This window comes from Crocodylus porosus, unplaced genomic scaffold (genome assembly GCF_001723895.1).
Source record: "Crocodylus porosus isolate Cpor-Errol unplaced genomic scaffold, CroPor_comp1, whole genome shotgun sequence".
NCBI classification, from domain to species: domain Eukaryota; kingdom Metazoa; phylum Chordata; order Crocodylia; family Crocodylidae; genus Crocodylus; species Crocodylus porosus.
The window spans coordinates 14122834-14137964 of record NW_017728926.1 but is presented as its reverse complement, the minus strand read 5'-3'; the positions used below and the strand labels follow the sequence as shown (position 1 = coordinate 14137964).

General features: G+C 45.8%; 1 protein-coding gene across 1 annotated transcript in view; it reads left to right on the top strand.

Moving 5' to 3' along the window:
- Nucleotides 1-11883: 11883 nt before the first annotated feature.
- LOC109314519 (arylacetamide deacetylase-like 3) overlaps nucleotides 11884-15131 on the top strand; it is a 60993-nt gene continuing 57745 nt past the window's right edge. The window contains exons 1-2 of the mRNA XM_019541734.1: nucleotides 11884-12042; nucleotides 14660-14785. Of these exons, the coding sequence (XP_019397279.1) occupies nucleotides 11884-12042; nucleotides 14660-14785 (285 nt within the window). The remainder of the gene's footprint in view (nucleotides 12043-14659; nucleotides 14786-15131) is intronic.

The following is a 15131-nucleotide window of genomic DNA, read 5'->3' as shown; positions in this document are numbered from 1 at the left end:
CCCTGGGGGTCTTTAAGAGGAAGTTAGATGAACACCTTGCTGGGGTCGTTTGACCCCAGTACTCTTTCCTGCCATGGCAGGGGTTCGGACTAGATGATCTGCTCAGGTCCCTTCTGACCCTAGAAACTATGAAACTATGGAGACCCCCAGCAGCTCACCCATGACTCCCTGGCAGCTCCCTGCTCACCTTCGGCTGCCAGCGCAATGCGGGGGGTGAGGGAGGCTCCTGCCCCACTCCAGGGGCACAGGGGCTGGGCTCAACCCGGAGAGGAGCCTCCCTAGTTGCTCCTGGGCTAGTGGGGAACACCATTTTTGAAAAAAAAGGAAAATCCTTGAGTCTTTCAAGAACCAAATGTGGCCCTGCTACCGGCAAACCTTCCCCACCCCCACCTGGGGCTTCAGATGCTTCCAAATCCTTTGGCGGGTGTCCGACATGTAGGCCCAAGCCCGGAAGCTTGTGGTTTGGGTGCCCCTGAGTTTGGCTTGCCCTTGGCCGTATGGCTGCGGGAGCAAGCTAGGGAGGAGTCTCCCATTGCCACAAAGTCAGCGTGTAGCTGAGATCGTCCCGCTGATCTTTAGGGAAGAAAGAAGGTCTTTCTTCCCTAAAGCAGAGCATGCATTTAGGATGGGGGTAGCTGGCAGAAGAGCGCTCTGAGGCTGGCTGGCTGTTACAGGGCCAGGCCGGACCAGCGGCAGAGGTGATAGTTGTATGTTTTCAGTCGTGTCTAATTTAAAGGATGAATTTTCGGAGTGAGGCAATCAAACAGCGAACGCCATCAGGCAGGATTGCAGGAAGTGTAGTTTCAAGGCTCAGCTGTATGTGCAGCAAGGTACTTGTGAATGCAGTGTTGTCTTCAGCCGCAAGCAAGATCACTTTAATAAGCCAAGTAATGGTTCAATCAGCCTTAACCCTGCGCCTGTGCTTTCCTAGCGCTGTATCAAGTAATATCCCTGAAAGGAGCCAGTTTATATTAAAACAAGGAGCTTATCTCCTCATACCTCCCAGCACCCCTCAAAGGATCCTGGCTGAGAATGACTGCTGGAAGGACAAATGTGGGACTGAATGGAGCGGTCCCAGGTCACTGCGTCCAGTCCTGGCATTCACAGACCAACATTTCCCCAAGGAGCTGCCCAGATTGCCACTTCTAGCGGTCATAGACAACTACAAGCCCAAACACAGCCTACCACGTGCCATAGCTGGGAAGCAGGGGGGAAAAGGGCGTTCCCAGTCCTTTCCAACCTGAGCTTGGGGGATAATTTCTTCCTGACTGCCAAACTGAGGTCTCTTAAAAGTCTTTGCAGTATTTGCACCCAGCCTGAAGAGACCTGGTATTATGTGATATGGACTCCACACCTTCGCTCAGGATACACACCTCTTGCTATCTTGCGCATCAACCAACCGCTTTGTGACTAACCAGGATCCTTCCTCATTACCCACATGCTCAAAAAATATCTCATCCCCAGCCATTTCATGACATCAGACTCAACTCTGACGTGAAGCACATCCCCTCCGGCTTCCCTGCACAGCCTGCCTGTGAAACGCCGGATTGGGAAAACGAACCCAGTGGCACCAAAACAGTTTGGTGCCTGAAGAGAAGTGTCACAAAGCAGTTTTTTGGGGATCTATTCATTCATTAAAGTGCCCTGCTTTGCCCAGCTTTCCCTACTCCTGGCAAGCACCCAGACCCACAGGAAACAGCAGCGGGTAGTTTTTCTTGGTTCTTGTCTGCTCTCGTTTGCCCTAGAAGCAGCTGGGAGGCTCTGTCCCTGCTGAGCAGGTTGCTGATTGCCAGGCAGAGGTGGTGCTACAAGGGAAAAGCTAGAGACAAATGGGCTGGAGCAGCCTGGAGTCAAAAGAAGTAAGTGCTGCAATGAACGGCACGTCCTGCTCCCCTTAGCTAGCCCAATGCCAACTTCTCAGCAATACAGCTCCTCCTGCGGCGCGATGCTATCTCCTGCCATATCTGTTCTGGGCTAAATTAAACCACGAACCTTAGACTTCTTTGCAGTTGTGTCAGGGGTCCTTGAACCTAGTCCTAAGGCTCCTAGAGAAATCCCATATTGGCATGGCAGCAAGCTGACAGAAGGGGAAAAGGAGAAGCAATGTTAATGGTAGAGATCACCAAAATATCCTCTGATGAGCAAATGTGACTGGGATGCGGCCCTTTACAGCCATTGATTTTCTGGGGGTTATCTCTGTTCTGACATGATTCAGACACGTTTGCAGCACTAAGCCTGGCCTGTTGGAGACAGCTGACACGGTTCAGCCGGGCTAATTAAAGGGCACCGATGGACGCATATGGTTGTGCTTTCTCTCTGTTCTTGCAGTGCCAAATGCATGACTGAGGATGAGACTGTGCAGGAGAATATCCCTATGGGTAAAGCACAAGAGTGTGATCATCAAGATACGCCAGCACAACTGATTTACTGTGTGAATTGGGGCACGTCTCTTAAACTTTCTGAGCTTCCACTTATCTGTTCGGGGGGGAAAAAGAGGATGTTGGGGATGTTCCTATGCTCATGGTTGAAACCTCTTTGAGATCCTTGGATGAGAGGGACAAAGGAAGGGGAAATAACTGTCCTGTTAGGAGAGGGGCACTGCATTGCTATGTGTCCCTCAATTCTTGGTGCTGCTAGGGGCAGGCTAAGCTTTGGGGCGGTAAAAGATTAGCTTGAACTGCGCGCTGGGGAGCTGAGAGAGAGAGAGGAGTCTCAACAAGTCTCGACCCACCGCATTGTTTTACAGAACGAACACTTGAGACTTGATGCTGACACCTTTTCTTTTTCTTTAACTTCTTGGTTTTATACTTGGTAAAAGCAACAGCCTCAGCTCGGGCGTCTCAGCACCCTAACGTTGGAGATGAGCAAGACACACGTGCTGCACCACAATAGATCCAGCTAGAATGAACGAGGGCGGTATCGCTGCCTTTTGTTCTGCAGCAAATAACCATTTATACTGTGCCATTTATACTGTGCCTTTTATCTGAGTGTCCAATAGTGCTGCCCCTAAACTGCAGCCTGCCTTTTAAAATATTTAAAGACCTCGTGCCTTTATGATGACACCCAGACATGCCAGAATTTGTGTGGCTAATATATAGCAAACTCAGCTAGACGAAAATACAGCACTGCAATAAATGGGCATGTCCTGCTCCCCTTTGCTAGCCCAATGCCAACTTTGTCAGCAGTATAGTTCCTCCTGGGGTGAGACAATATCTCCTGCCATATTTGTTGTTGCAGGTAGGTAAAACTAGGGGACTATGGGCTCAACAATTCAATGGTCAGATGGGTGGGAAACTGGCTGTGGGGTCAGACCCAGAGAGTACTAATAGACAGATTTACGTTGGCCTGGTGGAAGGTAGCAGTGGGCTCCCCCAGGGTTTGGTACGTGGACTGGTGCTTTTCAACATCTACATCAGTGATCTGGAGGTGGGGGTGAAAAACACACCAACAAGGTTCGCTGATGACACTGAGCCATGGGGAAGTAAGGCCACGCATCAGGGTAGGCTGATGATCCAGGCGGACCTAGACAGATTAGTTCGATGGGCGGACCAGACCCAGATGCCGTTCAACACTGAGAAGGGTAAAGTGCTCCATCTGGGGAGGCAAAATCCGCAACAAACTGCCAGGCTTGGTGGTGCTGCACTAGCTAGCACCACGTCTGAAAGGGACCTGGGGGTCATGACTGACCATAAAATGAATATGAGCCATCAGCGTGATGCTACAGTCAGCAGAGCAAACAATACGCTGGCATGCATCAGCCAGTGCATCTCATGCAAAACTGAGGCAGTTATTCTCCTGCTCTACTTGGCATTGGTGAGGCCGCAGCTGGAGTACGGCATCGGTTCTGGGCACCGCACTTCAGGATGTAAAGGATGTAAAGAAGCTCGAGAGATGATTAGAGCCACTCGTATGATTAGAGGCCTGAAGAGCAAGCTATACGAGGAAAGGCTGACAGATATGGGACTGTTCAGCCTAGGAAAGAGAAGACTTTAGGGATATTTGGTGGCAGCTTACAAATATATCAGGGGAGAGCATCAGGAGCTAGGTGAACAACTATTCGCCAAAGCACACTAGGAGCATAAACTCGTAGAAGAAGGTTTCCGACTGAATATAAGGAAAAACTTTTGCACGGTTCACGTGACCAGACTCTGGAATAGACTCCCAGCGGGGCTGGTGCAGGCACCGACCCTGCGGATCTTCAAAAGGAGACTGGCCGCACACCTCGCTGCGGGTATTTGACCCCAGCAATCTTTCCTGGACCCGATGATCTCACAAGGTCCTTTTCGGCCCTAAACTGTGAATCGGTGTTCTGTGCTAAATTAAACCATGAACCTTAGACTTCTTTGCAGTTGTGTAAGATGTCTTTGAAACTAGTCCTGGTTTGCTGCGCTTCAGCTTCTTAACAAAATGGCTATCAGCTAAATTGAACAACTCAGGCTTACTCATGGAGTGTGCTACCATAGAGTGTACTACAGGCATGGAGTCCACATGCTGTAATGCGTAGGCAGGGGCTTCTGTTATATCATGTTGATGGCATGCTTTGTCATCCTTGCATTCATTCGCCTTTCTTGTGTAACTCATTTTGCTTCTGTCTGGAATTTCCATGGGAAAAATGGAGATGGGACACTTGCCGAAACCACAGGCAGGATTACTTAAGAACAATATGGACTTCTAATGAGGGGGAGAGGTGAAGCAAACCACCTTGCACAGAAACATGTTTGACATTTTCATTTTAATTCCAATGTATGGCTTGAGACCTGGAGCCGGGGATTACCCTGGGGCAGCCTTGCTGGTGACCTTCCAGTTCTGGCGTGCACGAGTGAGCACACTTGGGGCGGACATGTGCAACCTTGTATACTCCAAGACCCATGCCCATCTTGGCATAGACAAGATGTAAATCAGCGGCCCTTTTTTAAAAAAGAACGGTTCCTCCTATGACTAGAAATAGTCAGGCCAGCCTGTGGGCTAAAATCCAGGGTTACATGCTCAGCAAACTCTGCCTTGAATGACTTTTAGATGTTGAAAGGTGTTAGTGGAGGACTGACTCAGCGTTGTGTCCTGAAAGGGTAAGTTTTACTCTGAGGTGTTTAGTGATCATTTGAGAAAAGATATCCTACCAAGTGGAGAATAGTAATTGTATTTAGCAGTGCTAGAAAAATACATTTTTGGGGTGGTGGGGAGTGTAATAGCAATCACAGCATTCAACATTCAAGCCAGAGGGAGAAAACTAAAAAACTCCACAATGCCGACCTACAACTTTAGGAAGTTAGTTGGAAGAAGATTAGAAGAGAAGGCAAAAATGTCAAAAGTCTGCAGGCAGCTTGGAAGCTGTTTAAATATACCATATTGAGGCTCAGGAAATGTGCATACTACAAATCAAAGGGCACCGAGCAGACCATGAAAACTCCTACATACATGGCTTAATAGCAGAGTTAAGGAGGCCATTCAAGGCAGAAAGGCATCCTTCAAAAAATGGAAGGTAAGCCCAAATGAGAAAAATAGGAAAGTGTGTATGTGTGCGTGTATTGATCTATCCATCTACCTACAGCTCTGTGCGTGTGTGTGTGTGTATACACCCCCCCCATATATATATAGATATTACAGAGACTCTATCTTCCAGGTCCCCAGGCTCTAAGAGACATTTTCAAGTTTATATGAATATAAATAGTATTTTATATTTCTAGTATATTAGTGTAAACTTGATAATGTCTCTTAGAGCCTGGGGACCTGGAAGAAGCAGTCCCACATATAAGTCAAGTCTTATAGGTTTAACTTTTGGACTTGACAATCCCCAGCACCCGTCACGTTTACAGAACCGGAGCTATTACCCTCTATTTGAAACTTTAACATCAAACGTTCCTCTCACCAATGTAACATTTATTTATTACAGACCAATAATGTAATTAAGTGCAGGGGGTGACCAGGGCAACAGGCCCTGGGTGGCCACTTTGAGGGTGGAAATAGCACCTACTGCAGCTGCTGGCCAGCCACACTGCTTTTCCCACTGCCCCGTAAGCCTCTGCTGCCCAGGGCACAAAGCAACACTATTATGCCTCTGTTACAGCCCCAGACATAAGAGATGTCTGGCCAGGGGTGGGAGGAATTCATTTACAAACAGTTTACAGCAGTGTTTAGTGCTACAGTCCGTCACTCCCTCTATTCTACATACCTCCACCAGAGAAGGAGCGTTGTTTGACCATCCAGCAAGCAAACAGCTATGAACATCTTCCCAGAAATAGGATTTGGACTTGAATTCTAGGCAAATACTAACAGAAAAACAATTGCAAGATGAACTACAGAAGTCCATTAGCCCCCTAGCTAACACAACCACTTTGGAGATGTTGCTGCTGCTTCTATATTTGATGGACTAAAGTCAAAAGCTTCCTCAAGGTGGTGAGGACTGTGCTGTGTTGGAGATGCAATCTCTATCGCACCCTTTCTGTTGTTTTTTCAGGGATGTTGTTCCTGGTGGGAGGGGGTTCAGAAATCATGATCCCTACTTTACTTCAGGTTATTTCAGTGATGAGTTAAGCTGGGCCCTGTGATTACATCGTCTTTAATCATAACTATGCAAGGCAATACATGATTCATTATTGAATATATAATTATTCACTATCTCCCAAAGCACAGTCTCTAATTAAAGTGTTAGATTGCAAAAAAGTCATCATGGGGAATGGGTGGCTCTCCACGAGTTACAGCAGGGTACCTGCATGTCTATCGGTACCCTTGAGGGCTGCCTGAGTGGCTTGGTTAAGGTGTCAGCTGCAGGGGCAAGTAAGGGAAAGATTCCTATTAAAGAGCAAGTCTATCCTTGGTTGGGGATTAGGGACCAGAGAATCACAGCAGAAGGTGTTTTCTGGCATCAGACTCCTTCTGCTTTTTTTTTGACTTGATCAGTGAATTGTGCCAACGTTCACTAAATTCCTCTGGGTGAAACGCACCTCTGGACAGAGAAGATTAAGCTTTACTGTGACTGCCTAGGTGTGACATTGTGGGTGCACCAGTCATGAACTTCCCTTCTTTAATGGCATCTCATTCACCCTTAGGAAATGAACCTAGGGTCCCCTTTGTACAGAAGACTAGAATAAATAGCCCTGAATGTAAATTAAAAAAAAATCCCTTCTAAGGGAGCTGATTTGCACACAAACCTGACTATTTTCAAGACAGAGGGAGCTGTAACATCCCTTTGCCTTTCCATAGCACCAGTGCCAATGACTTAAAAAAAAATCTCACTCTTGGGAGTTGGGGAGAAGAACAGAAATGCAGAATGAGAGAAGTAAAATATCGGAAACCCTGATAACGCAACAGGGAGAGATGATATACTTCTGGTCTGCTAGATTCAAGCCAATATACAATAGGGCTGTGCAAAATGGCACTGTTTCATTTCGATTAGAGTTTTGAGGTTTTGATGAAACAGCATTTTGTTTCTAATTGCATTTCAAGTTGAAACAGCTGTTCTGTTTTGCTTCGTCGAAACAGTGAGGCTGTTTCGATGCCGTTTCAATGTTTCTCCCATTTGCTATAATGGGGAAGCTCAAAACAGCCTCTCTCATCTGGCAGGCAGATCAGGGCTCAACCTTGGTGGGGGGCGCTGGGGCTGTGCCAATCCTCCTGGGGCTGCGGACCCCGATCTGCCTGCCAGATGAGGGAGGGAAGCCGGTGCTGCCGCCTGGGACTGGGGAAGGGAACTGAGTCCAATCGCTCAGTTCCCATCCCCAGTGCTGCAATTGGGCTGGGGAAAGGTAGTCGGCCCAGCTGGGCTGAGTTCATTTCCCTACCTAGAAGGTCATGCTGGGGTTGGGAATTCAGCCCAGCTGCACTGACTTGCCTTCCCCAGCTCGATCTGGCTCAGTTTCCTTCTCCAGCCCAATTGCAGTGCTGGGGAGGGGAACTGAGCCAGGGCTCAGTTTCCTTCCCCTGCACGGTGGTCGGCTTCCCACCCCAGCCACAGGAGGTGGGGAGAGCCAGGGCTGTGCTCTCTGCCTGGCTGAGCCTGGAGCTGCTGGCAGCACAGCCCTGGTTCTTTCCTATCTCCCACCACCTGGCTGTGGCTGCTTTGAACTAGCCTCGTTTTGTTTCGAGGCTGTTTTGAAGCCATTCATTTCATTTCAATTTTGCTGTTTTGAGCTCAAAATGAGTCGAAGCAGTGTTGAAACAAAACAGCCAGCAAAATTTCCAATGCCATCCGCTCTGTTGGGAGCCACCGGTGGAGCAAGTCACGTGCCTCAGCCATACCAACGCATGGAACAATTATGGTGAGATGCGCCTTCCTACAACACACATACGGGTTGATAGTTGGTAGTGAACTATAGACAGATGCAAATATTAATAGTTGCTTTGAGAAACCACTCCCATTTCTAATGAAGACCAACTGTCACGTTTTGTACTTTGTCACGTGACTACACGTACTTACTAGCATTCCTAGGTGGTGAATGAGAAGGGGTAGGAAGGAAACTTTAAATTAAGTGACTTTACTTAGGGACTCACTTCTGGAGTCGCAACAGTTAGGTTTGAGTGGTTCCTCCCTTAGCACAGGGACATGGGGGTCATTGGCGATATCTTTTTTTATTCTATTAAGTTTTTGTTGGCGTTCATAGTGCATTATGAAAACCCCAAAGCAGAGATCCCTCAAGGACTTGAACAGCACATAAAGCTTTTTTTTTTACATCACTTCCTGAATTTCATACTTTTTCTGGTAAGTGTTTTGTTGGAATTGGTTGCCTGATTTCATTTCTGATAGAAAGGTGCAAGTGGTTGGGATTTTGTAGAAGCTGATGTTGAAATATACTGCAAAAAAAAAAAAATCACAGAAATATCCCCATCAGCTAGATTCATTCTAATAGGAGAAGAAAATAAGTGGTGTCTGTAGCTGTAAAGTGCATGGGTACTTTGGTACCCAGGTGCCTTCCCAGGCTGCAAGAGAAATAAGCTGCCTTTTGTGGTTGTTTTTGTGAAGGGTTTTGTTGCTTGCTGCTGTGTGTAATGGAAGTATTGAGGGAAAAGCAAGTTGAAGAAAGAATGTGTGTGACTGCCTCATGAATGGGGTGTGTTCTTCAGCCCTTCTGGCATCTTGAAAAAAATTGTTCTGCGGTTGGGTCCAGCTTTGGTGAAGCTGTCCCCTATATTGAGGACCTTCCTCTGCACTGAATGGAGCTTTCCTGCTCTCTTGCAGCTGCTGCCCTCAGGTACAATCATGTTTGCAGGATGAAGCAATGTCTTGGGTAACCAGGGCTAAGTACATTCTGGTCTTCAAGTTGGATGCTAAATAATGCAGAGACTAATTAAGAAAGCTGAGCTGCCAGATGACTCACAAGATAAACTGAAGCTTTCAAAGAGGAATCCACAGCATCTCTGACCTATTGTGGTCCTTCTGAGTTCTTTGCAACAGAAGAAATGCCCAATTTTTTGGTTGCAGTCAAAAAACAAGTAGAGACTGGGATCTGGTGTTTTCTGAGGGGTGCCTTGAGTTTGAAAAAGTTGAGAACTGCACATCTAGATAATGGCAGCATACTGATCTCTGCTCTCTCTCCCAGCCACTTCACTCGCACTTCTGATCCATTTTTGAAAGGCTGCTGTTACATATATTTTCTTGTAGGGCTGTGCAAAATTTCACTGGCCGTTTTGTTTTGACACTGTTTCAACTCATTTTGAGCTCAAAACAGTGAAATTGAAACAAAACAAAGGGCTTTGAAACATCCTCAAAACAAAATGAGGCTAGTCAAAACATTTCAAAACTTTCAAAATGTTTTGAGTTTCAAAGCAGCCAGCAGCCAGGTGGTGGGAGACAAGGGAGAACCAGGGCTGCGCTCCCAGCAGCTCCAGCCTCAGCCAGGCAGGGAGTGCAGCCCTGGCTCTTCCCGGCTCCTGTGGCTGGGGTGTGAAGCCAATCACAGTTCAGGGGAAGGTAACTGAGCCCTGGCTCAGTTCTCCTCCCCAGCTCTGGTATCGAGCTGGAGAGGGAATTGAGCCGGATCACTCAGTTTCCTTCCTGAGCCCTACAGTCAGGCTGGGGAAGGCGACTCAGTGCGGCTGGGCTGAATTCCCAACCCCAGCACAACCATCACACTGGGGAAAGGAAGTCAGCCCAGCTGGGCTGATTTGCGCCCACCCAGACAGCTAAGCAACCAGGTAATAAACTCCAAACTGTTTGATTCCACATTGCACATCATGTTTTTAAAGATATTTCCACATGTACTGATGTACATACTGGTGTTGTTACTCCTTCCCTTGCATTAGTGTTACATTGCTCATTGAATTCCCTCTGAAATGTGTGCTGTGGCTCAGGCGTTTTATTTCTGCTGCCAAGAGCCTAGTCTTCTTTTGTCTTTGTTATTTGAAAGAATAAAGTAATGCAATAGTACGGGTGGGAAGAACAGCACCAAGTGAAGTTTTTCCTCCTCATCTTTTATAGGGCTTATAGACTCTTGTTTTCATGCTGTGCTTTGACAATTTAATTTCTGAGTGCCTATAACACCAAGTGCATAAAAGACTCCCATAAGACAGGGTAGCTTGAGTCTTGCAGTGGAGATGCCCCAGTCACTATCAGACACATGTTGTGGGTCAAGGAGAAAAATTGGGGGTCTTTGAAGGAAACATTTACAAGCTTACCATGGAAAATTTGGTAGAAAATGCTGAACAGGAGACATGTGGTCCTTCAAGTTCTGTGCAATGCTTTGCTTATTGTTTTATGTCCCGACAATTATTTTACCTGCCTTTGATTTTGTTCAGGTAGCAACCTTCAAAGCACACTTTCCTAAAATGTGAGTCAAAGAAGCAGTAAGTCTTGTATTTTTCCAAGCAGTGGAAATACAAAAACTTTTTAGTGCTTAATTAAAAAAATCATTATCAGTGGAGACTATGATCCACCAGCTATGTCCTATCAAAGTGAGTTGGCAATGGCTGAGAACATCTGTGGAACTTATTCCATTTTCAATCTTTTGTGAGATTTTTTTGCTTGTTCTATCAAGATGAAGAAAATAATTATTTTTTACATTTATAATGACAAAAAATTGCAATAATTTCAAGTGCAAAGTGTAGGGACTCTGGTTCTGTATGTGAGAATGGCATGGTTAAGCAGATACAGGGATTATGGTACAATTTCTTAGTCCAGCAAGTCAGAGTGCTTCCTATGTAGGAATGCCATGATGATTAAGTAACAAAAAATAGACTCTATACCAAAAACTAAAATCAGCAGTCACATGGACAAATACAATATGCTGGGGAAGAGTCAGCACATTTTTTATAAAGAGAAATCTGGGCTCTCAAATTGGGTGGAGTTCTTTGAGGCTGTTAACAAACACGTGGACAAGGGGGATCCAGTTGACGTACTATATTTGGACTTCCAAAAAGCTTTTGACAAGGTCCCTCACAAAAGGCAGGACTGGAGAGAAGGTTCTTTTATGGATTCAGGGCTGGTTAAAAGACATGAAGCAAAGGGTAAGACACTTTTTAGGATGAAGAGAGGTCAGCAGTGAGGTCCCACAAAGATTTGTGCTGGCCCAATTTTCTTCAACGTTTTCATCAGTGGTGGGGAAATTGGGGTGCACTGTCCAATCTCCAAGTTTGCAGCTGATCCCAAATTATTCTGAGTGGTCAAGTCCTAAGCTGATGGAGAGGAGCTGCAGAATGATCTTACCAGGCTAAGAGAGTGGGCAAAAAAATGGCAGATGAACTTCAGTGTTGACAAGTGCAAGGTGATGCAAATGGGGAAAAACAAACTCAACCAGACATACACGGCGCTGGGTTCTGAACTAGCTCTTATGACTCTGAGAGATCTTGGAGTCATCATAGGCAGTTCTCTAAACATGTCAGTTTAATGTGAAATGGTGACCCAAAAAAGCCAATAAAGTGTTGGTTATTACTAAGAAAGGAATAGAAAACAAAATGGAGAACATCATCATGCCATTGTACAAATCCACAGTATGCCCCTGTCTCGAATACTGGGTGCAGTTCTGGTCTCCATATCTCCAAAAGGATGCAGTAAAATCAGAAAAAGGTGCAAAGAAGGGCAACCAAAATGGTCAGAGGCATGGAGCAGATGCCGTATGAGGAGAGATTAAAAAGCCTAGAACTCTTCAGTTTGGAAGGGAGAAGACTGGGGTGAAGGGATATGATCGAAGGCTATAAAACCATGAGGGGTGCAGACAAAATGAATAGGAAATTGTTCACCAAGTCCCAGAATACTACAATTAGGGGACACTTCCTGAAATGAGTAGGAGGCAGGTTTAAAAACTAACACAAGAAAGTACTGTTGAAAACAACGTATAGTTAACTTGTGGAATTCACTGCCACAGGAAGTGGTAGAGGCCAAGTATAGCCAGGTTCAAAACCGATTAGAAAAATTCATGGATGATAGATCTACTAATAGTTGTTGAACAGGTTGGTTGGAGATTTCTCCTTATGCATCTCTTAATTAACAAAAGTGGATGCCAGACAGGATTCACTCTAGATCACTGGCTACATGTAGGAGGTCCACGTGCAACCCCTGAGATCAGCCGTGCACCCCCAGGAAGCGCCAGCTGTGAAACTGGAAGTGCTGCTGGGGGAACCCCCCCAGTCAGTAATGGGCCGCTGGGGGAACCCTCCTCCCCACCAGTCAGCCCCGGTTGGCCTCCCCCAGACTTGGGAGGCACCAGTCGCCCATGCTTTAGATGTATACAGTTCAGTGCTCCCCCTCATAGATTCATAGAAGTAGGGTCGGAAGGGACCTTGTAGATCATCAGGTCCGGCCCCCTGCCCTGGGCAGGAGAGAAACCTGGGCTCAAATGACCCCAGCCAGGTAGATGTCAAGCCTCCTCTTAAAGACCCCCAGGGTAGGAGCCAGCACCACTTCCCTTGGAAGTTGGTTCCAAATCCTAGACGCCCTGACTATGAAGTAGTGCCTTCGGATGTCTAGTCTAAAACTACTGTCTAACAACTTGTGGCTGTTATTCCTTGTTACCCCGCGGGCGCACATCCACCACTTCTGCCATTGTAAGAGACAGGATACTGGGCTAGACGGACCATTGGTCTGACCCATTCTGGCACTTCTTACATTTATTTCATTCTTAAGGAGAAGATAATGCTGCAGAATGGAATGGTTTGTCATCTGTGACTTGTCAGACCAAGAGCAGCCTTTGGTACCCAATGATTTAGAAGTGTAATCTGGTTTGACATGTTCTACTGAGAGCAGAAGCTTTTAAACCAACTGGCTATTAGGAGCCAATCCTATTTTGATTCAGAGTGCACGTACATTTGGAAATAATCAACTATAGGTTAGAAAAGAACAAATTAGGCAAAGTGTTTTGTGTACCTTTCAATAGACCTGATCAGTGCACCAACTAACCAGACTATAGTGATGAGTTATCCCAGTGATTAATTAACCAGAGTTCATTGAAATTGTACTCCAATTAATGGTGTAATAATTGTCACTGAAAAAGGGAAGGGCAAGAAGCTGCCAAACGGCTGTTGATAGCAGTTTTGACGATGATGGGAGCCAGTTGGTTTCCTGGCTGCTATCTCCCTGCATTTTCAAGTCTTCTAATATTAGCCCTGGGTCAGCATTTCCGAAATCCCCTCAAAACTGCCAGTCCGCCATGTCCTCCACAGTCACCGTCTACTCACCTACTCATTGGATCCTTTTGCTGCAATGGCACAGAGCCGGCTCCTTTATGAGCTACTCTCGTGGGCTGTGGAGCAGTTAGTCTGTGTTCATATTTTCAAGATCATCTTTACAACACTTATACAACAAAGAACACCTTTTAAAAATACTGCTTGAATATGGGAACGTCCATTTTGGTAAACAGCTATATGTTTGATGAGAGAGATATTGAATAACGTCCACTGAGATGGACAAATAGTTATGACTCAGTGCTAACGTAACAAATTGAAAAAAACTAAGAGCTAATTTATGAGCAGGGGAAAGGACAGAACGTAAGGAACAGAAGAGATCCACTTTGATCTTTATAGCAGAAGATGGAGAATGGCTAAACGTTTCAGGGATGGGACTAGCTAGAAATGCCAGGGAGCTGATGAAATGGTTTCACTCCTGGCTGTCTCTTCCCACTGAAGTACAGAGTGGTTTAGGCAGGTGTGTCGGCACAAAGCGGGCTGCATACCAATGCAGATGGCTGTACGAGTGACTTCTGGATGAGGAGCTTTACAAACCCAAGCCAGATCAGCTCTCAGGGACACCTCACAAGCATAAAATATGTGCCCCAGGCCCGTACATCTTGGTACAGGCTCATCTCCTTTACCTATAATCCTAAACTGAGCATGGCCTTTATCTCTTTCCATTCCCTTCAGATCTGAGCCACCCCATTGCCCAATATATGTATGCGTGACATGGAACGGCTTGCGTGTAGGTGGGACTTCAATTGCTTAAACAGTTCAAAACTTACAGGTTAGGTACAGAAATTACACTTTTACTGGTATAAGTAATCAGAAACAGATCCGGACCCTTAACAGAACAGAAATTTAGTACATATAGATTGGTTTAAAAATGGCAGAATTGCTGAATTTAGAATTCCTGTGAATTTAGAGAGAGAACAGAGATGTGTCTTGTTAAGTGCTTGTGTGATAAAGTTGATTGCAATGAGAGATTCACCCTTCAGTATATTGCTGAAACAAACTGACTAGGATCTGCATAGTAATTCTGGTTTATATATTTTTTTACAAACAGGGGAACGTTTTGGTCAAAGCAGGCCTCTGCTATGAGCATGATGTCCTGCGATTTTTAGTAAATGGTATACCACCACAGAAGACTAACGAGCTTTTAATTAACAATGTGATGTTCAACAATTTAACCGTAAGGATCTACCAGCCCAAAGTGCCGTCTACCGGCCTGCGGAGAGGAATCGTTTATTGCCATGGAGGAGTTGGCCGGTTTGGAAGCATCAGTAAGAAATTCTGGAATTATACAAAACTAGAAACTAAAAACTACAAAGATTACTGTGGAGTTCTTTTTAGGATGTGGGTTTTCTCCAATGATACCATGAACGGGAAAATTTTAAAAAAATGATTGGTATAACCAACTTCTTTAATATAAAAGCAATCTGCTATTGCTGTTTCATAGTTTCATAGTAGCTAGAGTCGGAAGGGACCTAGGTAGATCATCTAGTCCGACCCCCTGCCTTGGCAGGAAAGAGCACTGG